The 26019-nt window shown below is 39.6% G+C and overlaps 2 protein-coding genes across 2 annotated transcripts; one reads left to right on the top strand and one right to left on the bottom strand.

Moving 5' to 3' along the window:
• The first annotated feature begins 175 nt into the window (after positions 1–175).
• Positions 176–17812, top strand: LOC100552487 (sulfotransferase 2B1). Its single transcript, XM_062961671.1, has 6 exons — positions 176–661; positions 2991–3196; positions 7828–7954; positions 12268–12362; positions 15485–15665; positions 15747–17812. Exons 1-6 carry the CDS (start codon positions 523–525, stop codon positions 15860–15862), a joined length of 864 nt encoding a protein of 287 aa, XP_062817741.1. The 5' UTR covers positions 176–522; the 3' UTR covers positions 15863–17812.
• A 104-nt stretch (positions 17813–17916) lies between these two features.
• LOC100552288 (melatonin receptor type 1B-B) lies at positions 17917–25171 on the bottom strand. Its single transcript, XM_003227446.4, has 2 exons — positions 23848–25171; positions 17917–18455 (listed from the first exon to the last, which is right to left on the bottom strand). Exons 1-2 carry the CDS (start codon positions 25007–25009, stop codon positions 18124–18126), a joined length of 1494 nt encoding a protein of 497 aa, XP_003227494.4. The 5' UTR covers positions 25010–25171; the 3' UTR covers positions 17917–18123.
• Between the last annotated feature and the right edge of the window lie 848 nt (positions 25172–26019).

The following is a 26019-nucleotide window of genomic DNA, read 5'->3' as shown; positions in this document are numbered from 1 at the left end:
TTTAGATAATTCCCTTTTTCTTCCCCCTCCCTTCTTTATTATCTTTGCTTTTTCCCTTCCAGGGAAGGTCCAAAGTCTGCTTTTGTGGAACAGACTGACAAACTTCGTGCAATGGAACTGTTACTGTTACTTTGGAGAGCTCTCCCAATGGGGATGCTGGGCTCTGTAGTCCCCCAAGTGACACACAGAGAAACCCTGAAGCCTAGTCTAGAGCTGGCCAAACTTTGGAAAAGTCAAGTCCTGTGGTTTAAATCCTGTGGCTTCGGGAAGTCGGTGTCTTTCGCCGTGCGTAAAAACGCACCCGGATCCAATTGCGTAAAAGCGCACAAGTCTCCAAAGTGGGCGGGGAAAGGATGGAGTTTGGAGAGATTTGGGGTCCAAAAAGGGGCAAAATAGGGGTCTTGAAGAGGAGAGGGAGGGGTCCTCTAGTAGCTCCGCCTGTCCTATTCTTCCTTCTCCTTCTTTCTCCTCCTCCTCTCTTTCTTCCTTCCTTCCTTCCTCCTTCTTTTTTCCCTGCCCATCATGGCTCGCCTGGCTGTGACTGAGACCTTCTTCGGGATCCAATTCCCTGGCCATCTTCACACACAGGACTCGCTCCAAGCGGCCACAAATTTCCCTTTCCGACCCTCCGACGTCCTCCTGGTCACCTACCCCAAGTCTGGTAAGCCTCGACACGTGTTAACTGGTTCCCACGTTCGCCTTCGCGTTCTTAAACCCTTCCATCCCAAAACTTTGTAGCTTGGACAATTGACTGTTGGACCAGTGCAGAGTTTGGCTCCAGTTGAGCTTCCAATGGCTCAAGGCTATGGGATCCTGGGATTTATAGTTTATTTATTTATTTATATTTATTTACTACATTTATATCCTGCCCTTATCACCCCAAAGAGGATTCAGAGCGGCTTACAAGTTATACAGTAGAGTCTCACTTATCCAACACTCGCTTATCCAACGTTCTGGATTATCCAACGCATTTTTGTAGTCAATGTTTTCAATATATCGTGATATTTTGGTGCTAAGTTCGTAAATACAGTAATTACTACAAAGCATTACTGCGTATTGAACTACTTTTTCTGCCAAATTTGTTGTATAACATGATGTTTTGGTGCTTAATTTGTAAAATCATAACATAATTTGATGTTTAATAGGCTTTTCCTTAATGCCTCCTTATTATCCAACATATTCAGTTATCCAACATTCTGCCGGCCCGTTTATGTTGGATAAGTGAGACTCTACTGTATGTACATTATTATATTATATTATTATATTACAGTAGAGTCTCACTTATCCAACATAAACGGGCCGGCAGAATGTTGGATAAGTGAATATGTTGGATAATAAGGAGGCATTAAGGAAAAGTCTATTAAATATCAAATTAGGTTATGATTTTACAAATGAAGCACCAAAACATCATGTTAGACAACAAATTTGGCAGAAAAAGTAGTTCAGTACGCAGTAATGCTATGTAGTAATTACTGTATTTATGAATTTAGCACCAAAATATCATGATGTATTGAAAACATTGACTACAAAAATGCGTTGGATAATCCAGAATGTTGGATAAGCGAGTGTTGGATAAGTGAGACTCTACTGTATATGTTATATTAAATTATTAAGTAAAGGTAAAGGTTTTCCCTGACATTAAGTCCAGTTGTGTCCGACTCTGAGGGTTGGTCCTCATCTCCATTTCTAAGCCGAAGAGCCGGCGTTGTTCATAGAAAACCTTCAAGATCATGTAGTCAGCATGACTGCATGGAGTGCTGTTGCCTTCCCGCCAGAGCAGTACCTATTGATCTACTCACATTTGCATGTTTTCGAACAGCTAGGTTGGCAGAAGCTGGGGCTAACAGCGGGCGCTCACTCTACTCCCCAGATTCGAACCTGCGACCTTTCAGTCTGCAAGTTCAGTAGCTCAGCGTTTTAACACACTGAGCCACCAGGGGCTCCTATACTGCAATATTATTAGTAATATTACATGTAATATATAATATACAATTATAATAGTGTGTTATTATTATTCTATTGTATTACATTATAATATTATTATCCATATTGTTTGTATATCCAATATATTATATTATTATTATAGCATATTATTAGTACTATATTACTCAGGAGGCAAACTTTTTGACCTACCCTTGTATATATCGTTATGTTGTTCAGGCTTCTGCCCCATGTAAGCCACCCTGAGTTCCCGGGGAGATGGTGGCGGGGAATAAATAAATAATAATTATTATTATTTTATTATGACACAGCAAAAAAAATAGATATGCTGGATTTCGTATCACAGAATCCCAAGTCGAACACTTCCCAAGTGTCTAGGACTGTGTGATGTATTTTCGGATGATGCATGCAGATCCCAGTCGGGTGGCCTTTTGCATTTGGCAGATCGTGATTTTGTCAATGTCTATTGTTTCCAAATGCCGGTTGAGATCTTGTGCCGATCACCACTGGGACCACCTGCACTGGTTTCTGCCAGAGTCTTTGCAGTTCAGTCTTGAGGTCCTGATAGCGGCTGAGTTTTTCCTGTTGTTTTTCGTCAATGCGACTGTCACCTGGGATGGCAACATCAATGATCTAAACCTTTTTCTTTTCCACAACTGTGATGTCTGGTGTGTTGTCTTCCAGAACTTTGTCAGTCTGGATTCAGAAGTCCCACAGTATCTTTGCGTGCTCATTTTCCAATACTTTTGCAGGTTTGTGATCCCACCAGTTCTTTGCTGCTGGGAGGGGTACTTGAGGCATAAGTTCCAATGAATCATTTGGGCCACATACTTGTGCCTATTATTATTATTATTATTATTATTATTATTATTATTATTATTACTATAAACATCCTGCTTTCTTCTCTTGAATGAGACTCAAAGTAGGTCATAGCATATACAGCTATTGTTAAACTTATTTTGGCATGAAAGGCCAATGCGAAGAAGACGATTCCACCCACTTTGTGGGATGAATCACCCCGACTTCAGCTCTCCTTCCCTCCTTTGCAGGCACCACTTGGATGCAGGAGATCCTGACCTTCATCCACAGCGAAGGGGACCCCGAGCCGGCCAAGACCACCCCCAACTGGGCCCGCCTGCCTTGGCTGGAGCACCTCTACAATGGGACCCTCGCGGAGACCCCCGAGCCCCGGCTCCTCACCACCCACTTGCCTTATCCGGCCCTGGCGGAGGCTTTGGCCAAAGCAAAGCCAAAGGTGAGTCAACGGTCAATGCGGGCACCTCCGAACCCGTTGTGCTATGGCAACCCGAAATGTACCGTATATACTCAAGTATAAGCCAACCCGAATATAAGCCGATGTAATAAATGAATGTATGACGAATAAATAAATGTATTATTATTATTACCGTATATACTCGAGTATAAGCTGACCCGAATATAAGCTGATGTAATAAATGAATGTATGACGAATAAATAAATGTATTATTATTATTATCGTATATACTCAAGTATAAGCCGGCCTGAATATAAGCCGATATAATAAATGAATGTATGACGAATAAATAAATGTGTTATTATTATTACCGTATATACTCGAGTATAAGCTGACCCGAATATAAGCTGATGTAATAAATGAATGTATGACGAATAAATAAATGTATTATTATTATTATCGTATATACTCAAGTATAAGCCGGCCTGAATATAAGCCGATATAATAAATGAATGTATGACGAATAAATAAATGTATCATTATTATTATCGTATATACTCAAGTATAAGCCGGCCTGAATATAAGCCGATGTAATAAATGAATGTATGACGAATAAATAAATGTATCATTATTATTATCGTATATACTCAAGTATAAGCCGGCCTGAATATAAGCCGATGTAATAAATGAATGTATGACGAATAAATAAATGTGTTATTATTATTACCGTATATACTCGAGTATAAGCTGACCCGAATATAAGCCGATGTAATAAATGAATGTATGACGAATAAATAAATGTGTTATTATTATTACCGTATATACTCGAGTATAAGCTGACCCGAATATAAGCCGATGTAATAAATGAATGTATGACGAATAAATAAATGTATTATTATTATTACCGTATATACTCGAGTATAAGCTGACCCGAATATAAGCCGATGTAATAAATGAATGTATGACGAACAAATAAATGTATTATTATTATTACCGTATATACTCAAGTATAAGCCGACCCGAATATAAGATAAGGCACCTAATTTTACCACCAAAAAAACTGGGAAAACATTGACTCCAGTATAAGCCGAGGGTGGTAAATTTCAAAAATAAAAATAGATACCAATAAAATGACATTAATTGAGGCACCCGTAGGTTAAGTGTTTTTGAATATTTACATCAAGCTCAAATTTAAGATAAGACTGTCCAACTCTGATCAAATCATTATTCTCATCTTCTTCAATGTAAATGTGCTTATGTATCCTTTTTAATAATAATAGAGTAAAATAATACATGTAATAATAATAATAATAAATACAGGAATATAATACAAGTACAGTAGAGTCTCACCTATCCAAGCCTCGCTTATCCAAGCCTCTGGATTATCCAAGCCATTTTTGTAGTCAATGTTTTCAATACAGTAGAGTCTCGCTTATCCAACACTCGCTTATCCAACGTTCTGGATTATCCAACACATTTTTGTAGTCAATGTTTCAATACATCATGATACATAGCATTACTGCATATTGAACTACTTTTTCTGTCAAATTTGTTGTATAACATGATGTTTTGGTGCTTAATTTGTAAAATCATAACCTAATTTGATTTTTAATAGGCTTTTCCTTAATCTCTCCTTATTAGCCAACATATTCACTTATCCAACGTTCCGCCGGCCCGTTTACGTTGGATAAGCGAGACTCTACTGTACATGTAATAATAAATAGAGTGAAATAATAAATGCAATCATAATAATAAAATCAGAGTGAAATAGTAAATGTATTATTAATAATAATAAAAATAGAACAAAATAATAAATGCAATAATAATAATAAGATCAGAGTGAAATAGTAAACGTATTAATAATAATAATAAAAATAGAGTAAAATAAATGTAATACAGTAGAGTCTCACTTATCCAACACTCGCTTATCCAACGTTCTGGATTATCCAACCCATTTTTGTAGTCGATGTTTTCAATATATCGTGATATTTTGGTGCTAAATTCATAAATACAGTAATTACTACATAGCATTACTGCGTATTGAACTACTTTTTCTGTCAAATTTGTTGTGTAACATGATGTTTTGATGCTTAATTTGTAAAATCATAACCTAATTTGATATTTAATAGGCTTTTCCTTAATCCCTCCTTATTATCCAACATATTCGCTTATCCAACGTTCTGCCAGCCCATTTATGTTGGATAAGTGAGACTCTACTGTAGTAGCAACAATAATAGAGAAAAATAATAGATGTATTAATAATAATAATAAAAATAGAGTAAAATAAATGTAATAGTAGTAACAAGAATAGAGAAAAATAATAAATGTGCCATATATTCTCGAGTATAAGCTGAACCAAATATAAGCCAACCAGGACCCTCACCCGTGTATAAGCCGAGGGGGGCTTTTTCAGTCTTAAAAAAAGGGCTGAAAAACTAGGCTTATACTCGAGTATATGCAGTAACTATGAATATTTTAGTCTGTGAGCAGTCCCTTCCCCGTCTACTCCTGCTCACGTTGAAGGATGCAATTATTGCACAATGTTCCCCATCCCCTACCTAAAATCTGTTTGCGTGCCTGGTGCATCGTAAGCTTAACCGGCGGCTTTGCTACGTAGAATTAATTAGACATAGGCTCGAATTAGAGAGCTGAGCCAATTTGTGGCTAATTAAGCTGTCCATCATTACCAGTCACAATGGGATATGGGGAGCTTCTGCTCATTCAGAGGCAGGCCTCTTGATCCCGGTTGGAAGGATGCAAAGAATATTATTTTCTTTCTCTTGTATAACGTAAAGAAAAGAGCAGCAGTGGGATGATGAGTAGGTCTTGGGTGCCAAAAGCAGGATAGTTTGGAGAGATCCAGAAATATCTATTTTTGCGCAGGAACGCAGGAAAAACCCACATTTAATTATGTTTTACACTTCCAGTAGCATGTTCTGTTCAAAGTGATGAAAGTGCACTTGTACATCTAACACGATTGTATATGTGGTTGTGCATTCCCAGGAGAGACCTATTATTGATACTGTAATTATATATATATATATATATATATATATATATATATATATATATATATATAGATGTAATGTGCATAAATGTAATGTGCATAAGACCACTGGGCCAAATCACACCAAATTTGGCCACAATACTCATCACTTTCCAAGGAGTGACCTTGCAGCTTCAAAGCCTGGCTTCTTCATACCTAGGGTATTCTATCTTTGGCCAACTTGATTACCATTGAATAGCCTTGCAGTTTCAAAGCCTGGCTGCTTCATACCTAGGGGACCCCATTGTTGGCCAACTTGAATACCATTGAATAGCCTTGCAGCTTCAAAGCCTGGCTTCTTCATACCTAGGGTATTCTATCTTTGGCCAACTTGATTACCATTGAATAGCCTTGCAGTTTCAAAGCCTGGCTGCTTCATACCTAGGGGACCCCATTGTTGGCCAACTTGAATACCATTGAATAGCCTTGCAGCTTCAAAGCCTGGCTGCTTCATACCTAGGGGACTCCATCGTTGGCCAACTTGATTACCATTGAATAGCCTTGCAGCTTCAAAGCCTGGCTGCTTCATACCTAGGGTATTCTATCATTGGCCAACTTGAATAGCATTGAATAGCCTTGCAGCTTCAAAGCCTGGCTGCTTCATACCTAGGGGACTCCATTGTTAGCCAACTTGAATACCATTGAATAGCCTTGCAGCTTCAAAGCCTGGCTGCTTCATACCTAGGGGACTCCATTGTTGGCCAACTTGAATACCATTGAATAGCCTTGCAGCTTCAAAGCCTGGCTGCTTCGTACCTAGGGGATTCCATCGCTGGCCAACTTGATTACCATTGAATAGCCTTGCAGCTTCAAAGCCTGGCTGCTTCATACCTAGGGGACCCCATCGTTGGCCAACTTGATTACCATTGAATAGCCTTGCAGCTTCAAAGCCTGGCTGCTTCATACCTAGGGGACCCCATCGTTGGCCAACTTGATTACCATTGAATAGCCTTGCAGCTTCAAAGCCTGGCTGCTTCATACCTAGGGGACTCCATTGTTGGCCAACTTGAATAGGATTAAATATCCTTGCAGCTTCAAAGCCTGGCTGCTTCATACCTGGGGGAATCCTTTCTAGGCCACCTTGAATGCCACAAAGAAAACCCCACTTAGGACTACGCCATAGCAATGCATGGCTGGGCACAGCTAATAATAATAATAATAATAATAATAATAATAATAATAATAATGCCCATGCATCCCTGCTAAAATTTGCAGTAAGGCTCTTTCCATTACACACGTTTTTTTGCCCAGGAAAATGTGCCATGTTGCCATTCAAAACAAGACGAAACTTGCACAACAAACAGGTAACGCTACCTGTATGGCAGTGATTCCCAACCTTTGGGCCTCCAGGTATTTTTTCGACTTCAACTCCCAGAAATCCCAGCTGTTAGGAGCTATGGGAGCTGAATTCCAAACACTTGGAGGCCCAACGGTTATATGGGGATTTATGCTCCACAGCCTCAATTCAGGACCCTTTGGAAAGGCTTCTTGGGTTGCAAATACTTTGCAACCGCTGCAGAGAAATCTTTCTTTCCTTCCAGAGCAGGAAGAAAACTTTGGGAACTTTATCCCTTCAAGTCAGGTTGGAAGCAACAATGTCGATATCTTCCGTCTTTTCTTTCCGCAGGTGATCTACCTGGCCAGAAACCCCAAAGACGTGGCCGTTTCCTATTACCATTTCTGCCAGATGGCCAATTTTTTCCCCGATCCGGGTTCCTTCGAGGAGTTTGTCCAGAAGTTCTTGGACGGCACTGGTATGCTTTTACGCAAAGGAGTTGTGCCAAAATAAGTTTGGCAAAATAGTTGTGAGCTGCTTTGAGTCTCATTCAAGAAAAGAAAGCGGGGTGTTTTTAATTATAATAATAATAATAATGATAATAGTAATAATAATAATAATAATAATAATAATAATAATAATAATAATAATAATAATAATAATATGCCCATGAGGATGATGGGAGTTGCCATAGAGGAAAGGGTTTGCACTGTTTTTAGTGTTGTGAGTCTTATTTAAGAGAGGAAAGTGCAGTATTAATATAAATTTAATAATAGTGATGATGATGATGATAATAATACATCACACAGTCCTAAACACTTGGGAAGTATTTGACTTGTGATTTTGTGATATGAAATCCAGCATATCTATCTTGTTTGCTGTGTCATACTATGTCTTTGTGTCAATAATAATAATAATAATAATAATCACTGGGTTGCTGTGAGTTTTCCAGGCTGTATGGCCATGTTCCAGAAGCATTCTCTCCTGACGTTTCGCCTGCATCTATGGCAGGAAGAGGCCTTGGGGGGGGGATCCTTTGTTGGGAGGTGTTAGCTGGCCCTGATTCCAGCTACATCCAGGCATGATACAATCAGGGCCAGCTAACACCTCCTAACAAAGGATTCCCCCATGCAGGAAGCAGCCGGGCCTTGAAGCTGCCAGGCCATTCAATGCTAATCAAGGTGGCCAGTTGCAACATTCACACTTGCCTCAAGCAGACAAGAGTTCTTTCTCTCAACTGGATATTATTCCATAGATATATAAACCCCAATTGCCTAGTTTCCCAAAGACCTCACAACCTCTGAGGATGCCTGCCAGACATGTGGGCGAAACGTCAGGAGAGAATGCTTCTGGAACATGGCCAGACAGCCCAGAAAACTCACAGCAACCCAATAATTAAGGCTGTTTTTCCTGTTCCATCACAATTCCTAAAAAGCAAATACAGTGACCATAATCCTGTTTTGCAAATAATAATAATAATAATAATAATAATAATAATAACAACAACAACAACAATAAAAACAACATACATCACACAGTCCTAGACACTTGGGAAGTGTTCGACTTGTGATTTTGTGATATGAAATCCAGCATGTAATAATAATAATAATAATAATAATAATAATAATAATAATAATAATACATCACACAGTCCTAGACACTTGGGAAGTGTTCGACTTGTGATTTTGTGATATGAAATCCAGCATGTAATAATAATAATAATAATAATAATAATAATAATAATAATAATAATAATACATCACACAGTCCTAGACACTTGGGAAGTGTTCGACTTGTGATTTTGTGATATGAAATCCAGCATGTAATAATAATAATAATAATAATAATAATAATAATAATAATAATAATAATACATCACACAGTCCTAGACACTTGGGAAGTGTTCGACTTGTGATTTTGTGATATGAAATCCAGCATGTAATAATAATAATAATAATAATAATAATAATAATAATAATAATAATAATACATCACACAGTCCTAGACACTTGGGAAGTGTTCGACTTGTGATTTTGTGATATGAAATCCAGCATATCTATCTTGTTTGCTCTGTCATAATAAAATAACAACAACAACAATAATAATCAAAAAGCAACTTGTCAAGGTTTGTTTTGCATGGCAAGAGGTTGGACTAGATGCCCTTTGGAGATTCTTCCCGTTCTAACGGTGCATCTACACTGTCGGATTAATGCGGTTTGACACCACTTCTATGACTCAGTGCTATGGAATCCTGGGAATTGTAGTTTCCCAAGGTCCTTCTCTGCCCGAGAGTGCTGATTCCTCATCAAACTGCAAATCCCAGGATTCCGTGCCATGGAGTCAAGGCAATTCAGGGTGTTTCGTGCCTAGGAATTTGCAATTTTTTCCATTTCTTCCAAGCGCCTCTTTCGGAGAAAAATTCTAAATATTCCCATTTGTCCCTATTTTGCAATGCTCGGTGCAATCATTCTTAAAATAAAAAAGATGACAGCTTTAAAAACACACACATATGCACTCAGTTTTTCCATTCTTTAAAAACCAGCACAAAAATATCCGTTTTAGGTTGTCATGCCAACACGCAAAGGGAGCAACGTTTGAACAATGTCCTTTAAGGTCCGCACCTGAAATGCCAAGCGGAAGGAATCGAAAATGTATTGTAGGATTTGGTAACATAAGAAATGGACAGATTGCTTAGGGCTTAGGGATTCTGATTCTGGACCTTGGAAAACTACAAGTCCCAGGGTCCCATAACATTGAGCCGTGGTGGCTGTAAGCAGTATTCATTCCACAGTTTAAATGCACCCTATGATTCTATTTGTCACCAATGCTTTGAGTTCCTGGGAGTCGTAGTTTGCCAAGGTCTCTGGCCTTATCTGCCAACGAGGGCTAAACTACAACTCCCAGGATCCCATAGCATTGAGCCATGGCAGTTAAAGTGGAGGTCATGCTACATTTTTTCCCTGCAGGGCAAGGCTAAGGCCCTTGGAAAACTACAACTCCTGGAGTCCGATAACATTGAGCCATGGCCATTTAAGTGTTGCCAAATGGCATTCATTCCACGTTGTAAAAGCACTCAGGGAAGGATGTAGACCCTGGGAAACTACAACTCTCAAGGTCCCATAGACCTTGGGAAACTACTACTTCCAGGGTCTTATAGCATTGAGTCATGGCCATTCAAGTGGTTCCAAATGGCATTCATTCTACAGTGTGAATGTACCCAGGGAAGAATATAGGTCTTGGGAAACTACAACTCCCAGGTTACATAGTATTGAGTCATAGCCATTCAAGTGGTTCCAAATGGCATTCATTCCATAGTGTGAATGCGCTCAGGGAAGGATGTAGACCTTGGGAAACTACAGCTCCTAGGGTTCCATAACATTGAGTTATGGCCATTCAAGTGGTGCCAAATGGCATTCATTCTACAGGGAAGAATATAGACCTTGGGAAACTACATCTCCCAAGGTCCCATAGCATTGAGTCATGGCCATTTAAGTGGTGCCAAATGTCATTCATTTCATGCATTCAGGAAAGGATGTAGACCATGGGAAACTATAACTCCCAAGGTCCTATAGCCTTGAGTCATAGCTATTCAAGTGGTGCCAAATCGCATTCATTTCATGCATTCAGGGAAGGATGTAGACCTTGGGAAACTATAACTCCCAAGGTCCTATAGCCTTGAGTCATAGCTATTCAAGTGGTGCCAAATGGCCTTCATTCTACAGGGAAGAATATAGGCCTTGGGAAACTACAGCTCCCAGGATCCCATAACATTGAGTCATAGCTATTCAAGTGGTTCCAAATGGCATTCATTTCATGTTGTGGATGCACTCAGGGAAAGATGTAGACCTTGGGAAACTACAACTCCCAGGGTCCATTGCATTGAGTCATAGCTATTCAAGTAGTACTAAATGGCATTCATTCTACGGTGTAAATGCATCCAGAGAAAGATGTAGACCTTGGGAAACTACAACTCCCAAGGTTCTATAGCCTTGAGTCATGGCTATTCAAGGGAAGAATATAGGCCTTGGGAAACTACAACTCCCAGGGTCCCATAACATTGAGTCATGGCCATTCAGGTGGTGCCAAATGGCATTCATTCCACAGTGTGGATGCACCCACAGAAGGATATAGACCTCAGGAAACTACAACTCTCAAGGTCCCATAGCATTGAGCCATGGCCATTCTATTAGTGCCAAATGACATTCATTCCATGGTGTGAATGCACCCAGGAAAACATGTAGACCTTGGGAAACGACAACTCTCAAGGTCCCATAGCATTGAGCCATGGCCATTCTATTAGTGCCAAATGACATTCATTCCATGGTGTGAATGCACCCAGGAAAACATGTAGACCTTAGGAAACTACAACTCTCAAGGTCCCATAGCATTGAGCCATGGCCATTCTATTAGTGCCAAATGACATTCATTCCATGGTGTGAATGCACCCAGGAAAACATGTAGACCTTGGTAAACGACAACTCCCAGGGTGCCATATCCTTGAGCCGTGACAGCTCCAAGTCATGCCAAGTGGCCTCTATTCTACCGTGTAGATGCCCCTGATGCTTCTCTCCTCCTTTGTGTCTAATGGGGGCCCTTTGCTCCCGCGCTCTGCATTAGCGATGGCTCTTGAGTCACGGTGGCGCTTCGTGTCCTTGGAACATTTCTGCTCGAGTGAATAACAAGAGCCGCACAATGATGGGAGGGACGGGTGCCAGCGCATTCCCAGCGTGGGAGCCTGGTGTGGGGTAAAAGGTGCGCCTCGCTCTTTATCCCTCCCGTCTCTCCCCCCAGTGCACTACGGATCGTGGTTCGAACACGTCAAGGGCTGGCTGAGCTGCCAGGAGGAATCCAACATTTCCTATTTCACCTACGAGGAGCTGCACCAGGTGAGTGGGTAGATTTAAGGGAGGAGTTGGAGTGTTGTGCTTGGGGTGCCAATGGTGTGATGCGGCAGCTAAAAAGGCCAATGCGATTCTAGGCTGCGTCGAGAGGAGTCTAGTGTCTAGATCGAGTAAAGTCATAGTATTAATAGTATTGTTATTATTACTATTATGGACTAAGGGTCTTCCTTTACAGTCTAAGACTTGGACAAGACTCAGGAGCCTTAGTGGGCCACAAGTGGAACATGAGCCAACGGTGTGATGCGGCAGCTAAAAAGACCAATGCGATTCTAGGCTGCATCAAGAGGAGTCTAGTGTCTAGATCGATTAAAGTCTTGTTGTTATTATTATTATTATTATTATTATTATTATTATTATTATTAGGAGTCTTAGTGGACCACAAGCGGAACATGAGCCAATAAGAGGAGTCTAGTGTCTAGATTGAGTAAAGTATTATTATTATTATTATCATTATTATTATTATTAGGGACTAAGAGTCTTCCTTTACACTCTAAGACTTGGATGAGACTCGAGAGCCTTAGTGGACCACAAGTGGGACGTGAGCCAACAGTGTGATGCGGCGGCTAAAAAGGCCAATGCGATTCTAGGCTGCGTTGAGAGGAGTCTAGTGTCTAGATCGAGTAAAGTCATAGTATTAATAGTATTGTTATTATTACTATTATGGACTAAGGGTCTTCCTTTACAGTCTAAGACTTGGACAAGACTCAGGAGCCTTAGTGGGCCACAAGTGGAACATGAGCCAACAGTGTGATGCGGCAGCTAAAAAGACCAATGCGATTCTAGGCTGCATCAAGAGGAGTCTAGTGTCTAGATCGATTAAAGTCTTGTTATTATTATTATTATTATTATTATTATTATTATTATTATTATTATTATTAGGAGTCTTAGTGGACCACAAGCGGAACATGAGCCAATAAGAGGAGTCTAGTGTCTAGATTGAGTAAAGTATTATTATTATTATTATTATTATTATTATTATTATTATTATTATTATTAGGGACTAAGAGTCTTCCTTTACACTCTAAGACTTGGATGAGACTCGAGAGCCTTAGTGGACCACAAGTGGGACGTGAGCCAACAGTGTGATGCGGCGGCTAAAAAGGCCAATGCGATTCTAGGCTGCATCAAGAGGAGTCTAGTGTCTAGATCGAGTAAAGTCATAGTAATAATAATGATAATGATAATAATAATAATGCCTAAACATTAGGAAGAATTTCCTGAGGTTAAGAGCAGCTCAGCAATGGAATATGCTCCTTCTTTGGAGGTTTCGAAGCAGAGTCCGGATGGCCATCTGTCGGGAGGGCTTTGATGGTGTCGTCCTGCCTTGCAGAAGAGCTTGGACTGGATGGCCTTCGGAGTCTCTTCCAACTCTGTGATTCTAACACAATCTTAACATGAGTCAACATAATAATAATAATAATAATAATAATAATAATAATAATAATAATAATAATAATAATAACAACCCCAACTGCAAAAGGTCACCCTACTGGGATTTGCGCACATCATCCGAAAATACATCACACAGCCCTAGACACTTGGGACACTTGGGAAGAGTCCGATTTGTGATTTTGTGATACGAAATCCAGCATATAGATCTCGTTTGCTGTGTCATACAATGTCGTTGTGTCAATAAAATAATAATAATAATAATAATAATAATAATAATAATAATAATAATAATGATTTCTTATAACCTGCCTTGATCTCCCCGAAGGGACTCGTGGCAGCTCACTTGGGGACAAGCCCTAAAACCATTGGCTTGATGTATAATAATAATAATAATAATAATAATAATAATAATAATAATAATAATAATAATAATAACAACTTTCTTTTTATACCCTGCCTCTATCTCCCCAAAGGGGACTCAGGGTGGCTTACATGAGGCCAAGCCCGAATAAAAACAATAGCAATATAAAACAATTAAAACATTTTATTTTTTATTTTTATTTACAGTATTTATATTCCGCCCTTCTTTCTCACCCCGAAGGGGACTCAGGGCGGATTACAATGAAGACATATATGGCAAACATTCAATGCCAACAGACAAACAACATACCTTAGACAGACTCAGAGGCATTTTTAACATTTTTCCAGCTTCACGATTCCGGCCACAGGGGGAGCTGTTGCTTCACCGTCCAGTAGTGGCTGTACTTCCTCATTCCATTCCTCGTGCTTTGCTGGCAGTTTTATGGTGTTGTAAATTAGCCTCCCGCATAAAGCGTCCCTAAATTTTCCCTAATTGACAGGTGCAACTGTCTTTCGGGGCTGCATAGGTCAACAGCAAGCCGGGGCTATTAATGGTCGGAGGCTTAACCTGACCCGGGCTTCGAACTCATGAACATGAAACAAATCTATATATATAAAAGAGTGATGGCATCACGGCAGCGGAGAAAACAACAAAAGTAAACACCCCACAACCTCGAAATTTGACATCACAACCCCTCATCCATGCCTCTAGGTTGATACAACAAAAAGAAAAGAAAAATAAATTCCTAATTAGAGGGAGAGGAATCATAGTTTTTATCCAATTGCTGCCAGTTACAAGGCTAAGCTCCGCCCACTTGGTCTCCTAGCAACCCACTCAGCCCAGTGTTAATAAAATAATGATAAAAAATAAATACAAATAATACAATAAAAAATATGAAAAACACTAAAATAATTAATACAATAAAATACTGTAACAAAATGACTAAAAATAATACAACAAAATAATAAAATATAATAAATAAAAAAGATAAGTGACAGTAAAATTAATTTAAAAAAATACAAATAACGTCAAATAAAAATTCCACAACAAGTTTTAACCGATACCACCACCACTTTGCCACAGCAACGCGTGGCCGGGCACAGCTAGTTACAGAATAACATAATACAACAATTATTTAAAACATCTTAAAATGAACATTGTGATGCAGTGTCTAAAAAAGCCAATGAGATTGTGTCCTCCTGCCTGGCAGAAGGGGTTGGACTGGATAGCCTTTGTGGATCCCTTCCAACTTTATGATTCTATAACTTTGTTGCCCTGCAGACTTCTATGAGTCCCCATCTGCCTCTCAGTACATGGACTCACTAACTTTGTTTTTCTTTCTTCTCCATCACAGGACTTGGAGGGCTGTGTGGAGCGACTGTGCGCTTTCCTGGGCATCTCCGTGAAACCAGAGCTGGCCGAAGCCGTCCGGACGCATTGCAGCTTCGCTTCCATGCGCGAGAACGCCATGGTGAACACCACCCTGATCCCCAAGGAGATCCTGGACCCCAGCAAGGGCCAGTTCATGCGGAAAGGTGAGACAATGGGTTGGGGAGGCTCAAGAAATGCCCAAGCAGATGCCCGTCTGGTCTGACCCGTCCTTGTGCCCTTTTCAGGCATCGCCGGAGACTGGAAGAACCACTTCTCTGCACCGTTGAGTGACCGCTTCAATACGAAATTCCAGGAGGAATTGGGAAGCCAAGGCCAGCGTTTTCGGTGGGCCATGGACTGACCCACAGCGAGATGGGGAACCCTTGAAAACTACAAATTATTCATACTAGATCTCACCAATTGTTGGCGTATCTGACCAGCACCATGGTTGTCAAAAGGATTTTCCAATAATTTATGCCCAAGGAGTCAATGAAAAGGGATCCTGACTCAATCTTAGGAAGACTTTATTGATAAGAGTGATTCAACAAGAGACTATTTTCCTTCAAAGTTAAATTTCCATTAATCAGAGGCTGGATGGCCATCTGTCGGGAGAGTTTTGATTGTGTCCTCCTGCATGTAAACAAGGAGTCAAAGTATATGGTTCTTGGGATTCCTCCCAACTCCAGCATTCAGAAAGTAATAGTGTTTCCTTCTCTAAAGGTATTTAATCAGAGGCTGGATGGCCATCTGTCGGGAGGGCTTTGATTGTGTCTTCCTGTATGTAAACAAGGGATCAAAATATATGGCTCTTGAGATTCCTCCCAACTCCAGCATTCAGAAAGTAATAGTGTTTCCTTCTCTAAAGGTATTTAATCAGAGGCTGGATGGCCATCTGTCGGGAGGGCTTTGATTGTGTCTTCCTGCATATAAACAAGGAGTCGAAATATATGGTTCTTGGGATTCCTCCCAACTTTAGAATTCAGAATGTAATAGTGTTTCCTTCTCTAAAAGTATTTAAAGAGAGTCTAGATGGCCATCTGTCGGGAGAGTTTTGATTGTGTCCTCCTGTATGTAAACCAGGAGTCGAAATATATGGTTCTTGGGATTCCTCCCAACTTTAGAATTCAGAATGTAATAGTGTTTCCTTCTCTAAAAGTATTTAAAGAGAGTCTAGATGGCCATCTGTCGGGAGAGTTTTGATTGTGTCCTCCTGCATGTAAACAAGGGGTCAAAGTATATGGCTCTTGGGATTCCTCCCAATTCTAGCATTTAGAATATAATAGTGTTTCCTTCTCTGAAAGTATTTAAAGAGAGTCTAGATGGCCATCTGTCAGGAGGGCTTTGATTGTGTCTCCCTGCCTGGCAGAATGGGATTGGTCTCGATGGCCTTTGGGTACCCCTACCAATTCTAGTGGAGGTTTTAAAAGAAAGACTGGATGGCCATCTGCTGGGAGGGTTTTGATGTTGCTTTCTTTTGTAGCAGAAGAGGGTTGGTCTTGATGTCCTTCGGGTGCCCCTTCCAGTTCTAGGATTCTGTGATCCGATGGATGCCTTTCGGACCCAGTTCCAAAGAGATCCCAAGCGCAAAATTATTTCAAAAGACATCTTTATTTTTCTTTAATCAGTTCACTTTAAAAATAATAATAATATTCACATTTTACGCAGGATGGAAAAGGGGGAAAGTGCATTGGCAAGGGAGAGAGAGAGAGAGAGAAAATAGAAAAAATGGGATTTGGACACAATAGCAAATGTTAAAAAGTTTTGGATAGCATTTTTAAAAAACGGTTTTGCTTCTCCAAATGGGAACGAAGCCCAGACCGGGAGAAGGCGGAAATATTACAAGTGAAAGAAGGGGAGGAACAGCCAGATTAAATAAGTTATTGGCAATCCATTGTGAACTTATGGGCAATCCAGCTTGTTTTTCTGAACGGACGCTGGAAACGCTCTCCTAATTCTTAATATATTGCTCTCCATGCAACATCAGACCAAGAATATTTTAGAAACGTGCATGGAAAAGGGAGTGGGTTGGTGAAATCGGACATGGAAAGGAAGACTCCTTCCGGACTGTTATAGTGTTATGATTCCACTTTAGCTCCCACGGAGTCCTGGGATTTGTAGTTTGCGGGGAAAACTAGGTCTCTCTGGTTGAGAACTTTTAAGTGCAAGTCCTATGATTCCGTGGGATGCAACTATGGTGGTGAAAGCGGATCCGCGGCACTATAATTGTGCCGATTCTTCCACCCGATTCTCTATTCTCAGAGTCATTAAAACTTTTGTATTTACAAATGGAATAAAGTGGGAGGAAAGTACATCCCTCTGGTTGATCATTTTTAAATGCAAGACCTATGATTCCTTTGGGATGCGACCGTGGCAGTGAAAGTGGATCCGCGGCACTATCATTGTGCCGATTCTTCCACCCGATTCTCTATTCTCAAAGTCATTAAAACTTTTGTATTTACAAATGGAATGAGTGGGAAAAGGGAGACGCTTTGGATAAAATGACCAGAAAGGCATAGGAATGGGTTGCGATCGTAACAAAGATCCTCTCCGTCTCCAAAAGTACCCTTTGTGACTGATTGCACCACAAGCTCGTGATAGCGATCCACCAAAAACCACGGAAGATCAGGAGGCACCCGGTCTTTGCTGCTGGAGTTTCGTTGTGCCGCCCCGTTCTTGGCAGCGCCTGAGGCCCTTGGAAGAAGAAGAGAAGCCGGGAAATGGACTCGGGGACTTCTGGACATCCACAAGGGCACTCAACGTGGGCAACCGACGTGGCCACTGGTCCCGCTGGGCCTTGCAACAAGGGTGGCACAGTGTTTGTCCAACCTTCTGGAGCTTCTGCCGGAAGCTGCGGTTGACCCAGAAGTAGACAAAGCAGTTGAGGAGGCCGCTGCCGATGGGGAGCCACAAGGCCACGAACTCGGCCCATTCGTGGACCCGCTTGTGGGTGACCGCTGCGGAAAGAAAGACGGAAGAAAGGCATTAGGTCCGTTCCGTCTGGCCAAGGTCTTAAATCAGGGGTCCCCAAACTAAGGCCCGGGGGCCGGATGCGGCCCTCCAAGGTCATTTACCTGGCCCCCGCCCTCAGTTTTATAATATAATATTTTTATATCAGTTTTAATAATATAATATACTAGCTGTGCCCGGCCACGCGTTGCTGTGGCAAAGTGGTGGTGGTATTGGTTAAAAATTGTTGTGTCATTTGGATTTTTTAAATTAATTTTATTGTAAGTCGTCTTTTTATTTATTATATTTTATTATTTTCTTGTATTATTTTTAGTTATTTTGTGTTATTATAGTATTTTATTGTATTATTTTTTTAGCGTTTTTTATTATTTTTATTGGGTTGCTAGGAGACCAAGTGGGCGGAGCTTAGCCTTCTAACTGGCAGCAATTGGATAAAAGCAATTCTTCCTCTCTCTCTAATTAGGACTTTATTTTTCTTTTCTTTTTCTTGTAGCAACCTAGAGGCGTGGATGATGGGTTGTGTTGTCAAATTTCGAGGTTGGGGGGCCTGTAGTTTTGTTGTTTTGTGGGTTGCCGTGATGCCATCACTCTTTTATATATATAGATTGTATATACATATAATATTGATAATAATATTATGCTATACAATATAATACTAATAATAATACCAGATAATATATTAATTATATGTTATATATTACATATTATATAATAGTATAGTGGTATAGTTCAATATAGTAATACAGTAGAGTCTCACTTATCCAACACTCGCTTACCCAACATTCTGGATTATCCAACGCATTTTTGTAGTCATTGTTTTCAATATATCGTGATATTTTGGTGCTAAATTCATAAATACAGTAATTACTACATAGCATTACTGTGTATTGAACTACATTTTCTGCCAAATTTGTTGTAAAACATGATGTTTTTGTGCTTAATTTGTAAAATCATAACCTAATTTGATGTTTAATAGGCCTTTCCTTAATCCCTCCTTATTATCCAACATATTCGCTTATCCAACATTCTGCCGGCCTGTTTATGTTGGATAAGTGAGACTCTACTGTATATGTATTTATTTATTATTTATTTGCTACATTTATATGCCACCCTTCTCACCCCGAAGTGGCTTACAAATTAAATTTACATACAATATTACATACATATTATATTAGCATAGTACAATACTGGCAATAAATTACTATATTGTACAGTATCAATATATTGTAATATTATTAGTAATATTACATGTAAAATATAATATATAATTAATATTATTATATTGTATTATTAGTATTATATCGTATTACAATATATAATGCTAATATTGTGCTATGTTAATAATATAATATATTGTACTAGCTGTGCCCAGCCACGCGTTGCTCTGGCAAAGTGGTGGTGGTATTGGTTAAAAATTGTTGTGTAATTTTTATTTGACGTTATTTGCATTTTTTTATTAATTTTATTGTAAGTTATATTTTTATTTATTATATTTTATTATTTTCTTGTATTATTTTTAGTTATTTTCTGTTATTATAGTATTTTATTGTATTAATTTTTAGTGTTTTTTATTATTTTTTATTGGTTGCTAGGAGACCAAGTTGGAGGAGCTTAGCCTTCTAACTGGCAGCAATTGGATAAAAGCAATTATTCCTCTCTCTCTAATTAGGACTTTATTTTTCTTTTCTTTTTGTTGTATCAACCTAGAGGCGTGAATGATGGGTTGTGTTGTCAAATTTCAAGGTTGGGGGGACTGTAGTTTTGTTGTTTTGTGGGTCGCCGTGATGCCATCACTCTTTTATATATATAGATGTACATACAGCTGCTCTGAGTCCCTTTCGAGGTGAGAAGGGTGGGAGATAAATGTAGTAAATAAATGCAGTAAATAAATAATTAATTTTAGACTTAGGCTCGGCCAAAGTCTGACATGACTTGAAGGCACACAACAACAACAGCAACAATCCTAATTCACTTGACTATCTCATTGGCCAGTAGCAGGCCCACACTTCCCATTGAAATGCTGATAGGTTTATGTTGGTTAAAATTGTTTTCATTTTTAAATATTGTAGTGTTCTTTCGTTGTTGTTGTTGTTGCACTACAAATAAGACATGGGCAATATGCATAGGAATTTGTTTGTATTTTTTTTTTCTCCAAATGATAATTCGGCCCCTCAACAGTCTGAAGGATTGTGGACCGGCCCTCGGCTTCAAAAGTTTGGGGATCCCTGTCTTAAATCATAGAATCACTAGCTGTGCCCGGCCACGCATTGCTGTGGCTTATGGGAATGCTTTGTTGGCCAGGTGGAATAGCAATGGCTGTTTTCTTCTTATGGGAATCCTTGTTTGGTGAGCTGGAATGCAATGGAATAGGGCCGGGCTGTGGCGCAGCTGGCTAGTAACCAGCTGCAATAAATCACTACTGACCGAGAGGTCATAAGTTCAAAGCCCGGGCTGTGGCGCAGGCGGGAGAGCAAGCCAGCCGCAATTAACTGCAATGAATCACTCTGACCAGGAGGTCATGAGTTCGAGACCGTTCGGAGCCTATGTTTATTTCTCTTTGTTCTATGTTAAAAGGCATTGAATGTTTGCCTATATGTGTAATGTGATCCGCCCTGAGAAAGAAGGGCGGAATATACATGCTGTAAATAAATAATGCTGTAAATCAGGGGTCCTCAAACTTTTTAATCCGAGGGCCGGTCCACAATCCTTCAGACTGTTGAGGGGCCGGATTAGCATTTGAAAAAAATACAAACAAATTCCGATGCACACTGCATATGTCTTATTTGTAGTACAAAAAAACAACAACAACAACAAGAACAAGAACAATGAAAGAACAATACAATATTTAAAAATAAAAACAATTTTAACCAACATACATTTATCAGGATTTCAATGGGAAGTGTGGTCCTGCTTCTGGCCAATGAGATAGTCAAGTTAATTAGGGTTGTTGTTGTTGTTGTTGTTGTTTGCCTTCAAGTCATTTCAGACTTTGGGCGAGCCTAAGTCTAAAATTTATTTATTTATTATTTATTTATTTACTGCATTTATTTACTACATTTGTATCACACTCTTCTCACCCCAAAGGGGACTCAGAGTGGCTTACAAATTATATGTACACACAATATATTATATTATTAGCATAGCACAACATTAGCATTATATATTACTATACTGAACTATACCACTATACTGTAATATTATTAGTAATATTATATGTAATATAGAATATATAATTAATATTATTATATGGTATTATTATTAGTGTTATATTGTATTACATTATAATATTATCAATATTGTATGTATATACAATATATTATATTTTAAAACTGAGGGCGGGGGCCAGGTAAATGACCTCGGAGGGCTGCATCCGGCCCCCAGGCCTTAGTTTGGGGACCCCTGCTGTAAATAATAAGCCCGGGTTGGGTTAAGCCCCCGATCATTAAATAGCCTGGCTTGCTGTTGACTTATGCAGCCCCGAAAGACAGTTGCATCTGTCAATTAGGGAAATTTAGGTACGCTTTATGCGGGGAGGCTAATTTAACTAATTTACAACATCAGAAAAACTGCCAGCAAAACACGAGGAATGGAATGAGGAAGTACAGCCACTAGTGGACGGTGAAGCAACAGCTCCCCCTGTGGCCGGAATCGTGAAGCTGGAAAAAAAAAGTTAAATGCCTCTGTGTCTGTCTATATATGTTGTTTGTCTGTTGGCATTGAATGTTTGCCATATACGTGTTCATTGTAATCCGCCCTGAGTCCCCTTCGGGGTGAGAAAGAAGGGTGGGATATAAATACTGTAAGTAAATAAATAAATAAATAAATAGGCTTGCTGCTTGGAATGCTAGGTTCAGTAGAGTCTCACTTATCCAAGCTAAATGGGCCGGCAGAATGTTGGATAAGCGAATATCTTGGATAATAAGGAGGGATTAAGGAAAAGCCTATTAAACATCAAATTAGGTTGTGATTATACAAATTAAGCACCAAAACATCATGTTTTACAACAAATTTGACAGAAAAAGCAGTTCTGTTATAAGCAGTAATGTTATGTTGTAATTACTGTATTTACGAATTTAGCACCAAAATATCACAATGTATTGAAAACATTGACTACAAAAATGGCTTGGATAATCCAGAGGCTTGGATAAGTGAGACGCTACTGTAATAATAAATACAGGAAAATAATACATGTATTAATACATAATAAATAGAGTAAAATAATAAATGCAATAATAATAAGATCAGAGTGAAATAGTAAGTAAGTAAGTAAACTTTTATTACGGTCAATGACCAGCTCATATCAAGGGCACCCAGTCCCGTACATCCATATGAAATCCGAGAGGTTATATACTTCTAAATTAATAAAACTCCTATAAAACTAAATCATTGACAAAATTTAAAATCTGGGCTAAAAACTTCAATAGTAATATGAACCATTATAAAATTGAATCATTGACAAAATTTAAAATCTAGGCTGAAGATCATATACCAGTACCATTAAGACCTAACTCAACCCACAGTTCGAGTGAAATAGCAAATGTATTAATAATAATAATAAAAATAGAGTAAAATAAATGTAATAGTAGCAACAATATTAGATAAGCGTGGCTTGGATAAGTGAGATTCGACTGTAATAATAAATACAGGAAAATAATACATGTATTAATACATAATAAATAGAGTAAAATAATAAATGTAATAATAATAAGATCAGCATGAAATAGTAAATGTATTAATAAATAATAATAATAATAATAATAATAATAATAATAATAATAATAATAATAATAATAAAGTAAAATAAATGTAACAGTAGCAACAATATTAGATAAGCATGGCTTGGATAAGTGAGACTGCTGTAATAATAAATACAGGAAAATAATACATGTATTAATACATAATAAATAGAGTAAAATAATAAATGTAATAATAATAAGATCAGCATGAAATAGTAAATGTATTAATAAATAATAATAATAATAATAATAATAATAATAATAATAATAATAATAATAATAATAATAATAATAAAGTAAAATAAATGTAACAGTAGCAACAATATTAGATAAGCATGGCTTGGATAAGTGAGACTGCTGTAATAATAAATACAGGAAAATAATACATGTATTAATACATAATAAATAGAGTAAAATAATAAATGTAATAATAATAAGATCAGCGTGAAATAGTAAATGTATTAATAAATAATAATAATAATAAAGTAAAATAAATGTAACAGTAGCAACAATATTAGATAAACATGGCTTGGATAAGTCAGACTCTACTGTAACTTCTTTTGCTCTGCAGTCATTTGAGGGCAATGTTTTTTGCTATCCCTTCCCTAACAAGGCACCAGACTTTTTGCCCCAATTTACTCACAGTTGTATAATATAATGGCGATGCAGGGAGTCCAGCAGATGTAGAAGGCAATGACCACGGGCAAGAGAATCCGAGCCGCAGTGTCCATCTGGAGCGAGCAGAGCTTCTTGGGCCCCGATCCTTTCTCCGCCAAAGTTATGACTTTGCTTCGTTGACGTTGTGACCGAGCCGCCATCCAGAGCCGCAGGTTGGCGAAGGTGATGAGTCCGGCGGCCGGGCAGAAGATGGTGCCCAGAATCAACAAGGAGTAAGCCATGTTGGAGCCGTAGTCGGGTTCGCACAACAAGGCTGCTGAGGAGAAGCGGACTTGGAGAACGGCCCAAGGTCCTGGTACGGCCAATGGTGCCAAGATGATGACCGGTACCAACCAGGCCGTGGCAATGAGCCAAGCCACCCTCTTGCGGCTCAAGAGGCGGCCGTAGTGGAGCGGAAAGAAGACGGCGACGTAACGTTCGAGGGAGACTCCGGCCAAGGAGTATAAGGAGGTGCTGAAGATGGCGGAGTTGACAAAGGCCACCGGACGGCAGTAAGAAGTGGCCTCTTGTCCACCTTCCGCTGACCGTTCTTTACCTGTGGTCAAGCCCAAGTAGAGGTTGAGGGGCACCACCAGCACAGCCAAGGCCGCATCGGCCAAAGCCAAGGAGAGCAGGGCCAAGCGGCTACTGTTGCTCCATCCGGACACCGAGGAGGCCACCACGACAATGACGGTCCCGTTGGCCACTGCAACCAACAACCCCAGGGTGCAAACAATACTGACCTTCATCACCCAGTTCCTACATTGAGGATGAAGAGCATTGCCATTGAGGCATGGTGCCCACCTCCAGGGATGGTCAACCTCAGAAGGTTGTCTCCACACTGTCCTAACAGTTTGGGTCACTTCTTCCCAACCTTGCAGCGTGAGGTCCCACCGCCTTTCCACGTCTCCTTCTCTGGGCAACGGAAGTGACCGGCTTTCGTTCAAGAGCAGCTCCGTGTCGTTCCATCTCTCGTTCTCAAAGGCAGAAGGGCTTCTTGGGTGGAGGAGCAACACAAGGCAACCCAAGGGGCCGATGAGGAACATGGCTGATGCAGGAAACACCTGGGAGACCTTTGAGAAGCTCTGGCCTCCACGGAGCAGGGCCTTATGTAGCCTCCTTGGAAGGAGGACTTCTCCAGGCACCATTGAGGAACCGAGGAGGGTCGTTCTGGCCACAATCTGGAGAGGCTACAATAATAAATGAATATAAATTTCAGATAAATGGTTACAAATGACAATCACACTGTTGCATTCACAGTATGAAGAATGGTAGTTACATTCACAATGGAGCAAACCATCTTGTTTACTTTCTTGTTTCTTCATAAAAGACGAGTAGACCCCTGATCCAGACTACTTATAGTCTTCGTCTGGTGGTAGAGTCTGCAAGTAATAATAATAATATTATAATAATAACTTTATTTTTATACCCCGCCTCTATCTCCCCAAAGGGGACTCAGGGCGGCTTACATGGGGCCAAGCCCGAATAAAAACAATAGCAATATAAAACACAACAAAAGACATGCACAATTATAAAAATTTAAACATTTAAACATTAGCCAATAAAAACAAATGACAAGAACTAATAAAAACATGGATTAAAACGGAGAGGTTGTAAAAGTAGACTGGGTAACATCTTTTATGAAGAAACAAGAAAGGAAACAAGACAGTTTACTACATTGTGAATGTAACTATCATTCACCATACTGTGAATGCAACAGTGTGATTGTCATTTGTAACCATTTATCTGAAAATTATATTCATTTGTTGTACACAATGCAATGTTTAATGACATTTAATACATTGTTATGATTCCATTGGTGGACACTTGTTAGTTCAAGCCCTTGGGAACCCATTTTTTTTCTTATAGCACAATCTGGAGAGCACACCCATTGGAGCAAGTCTTGGAGAGAAAGTCAACACAAAGGGAAAGCTCACCAATTCAGTGGTCCCAGGTTCGAATCCCAGGAGCGGAATGAGCACCCGCTGTTAGCCCCAGCTCCTGCCAACCTAGCAGTTCGAAAACATGCCAATGTGAGTAGATCAATAGGTGCTGCTCCGGTGGGAAGGTAACAGCGCTCCATGCAGTCATGCCGGCCACGTGATCTGGAGATGTCTATGGACAATGCCGGCTCTTCGGCTTAGAAATGGAGATGAGC

This window comes from Anolis carolinensis, unplaced genomic scaffold (assembly GCF_035594765.1).
Source record: "Anolis carolinensis isolate JA03-04 unplaced genomic scaffold, rAnoCar3.1.pri scaffold_9, whole genome shotgun sequence".
NCBI lineage: Eukaryota > Metazoa > Chordata > Lepidosauria > Squamata > Dactyloidae > Anolis > Anolis carolinensis.
The sequence above is the reverse complement of the archived record's forward strand: the minus strand, read 5'-3'. Positions and strand labels throughout refer to the sequence as shown.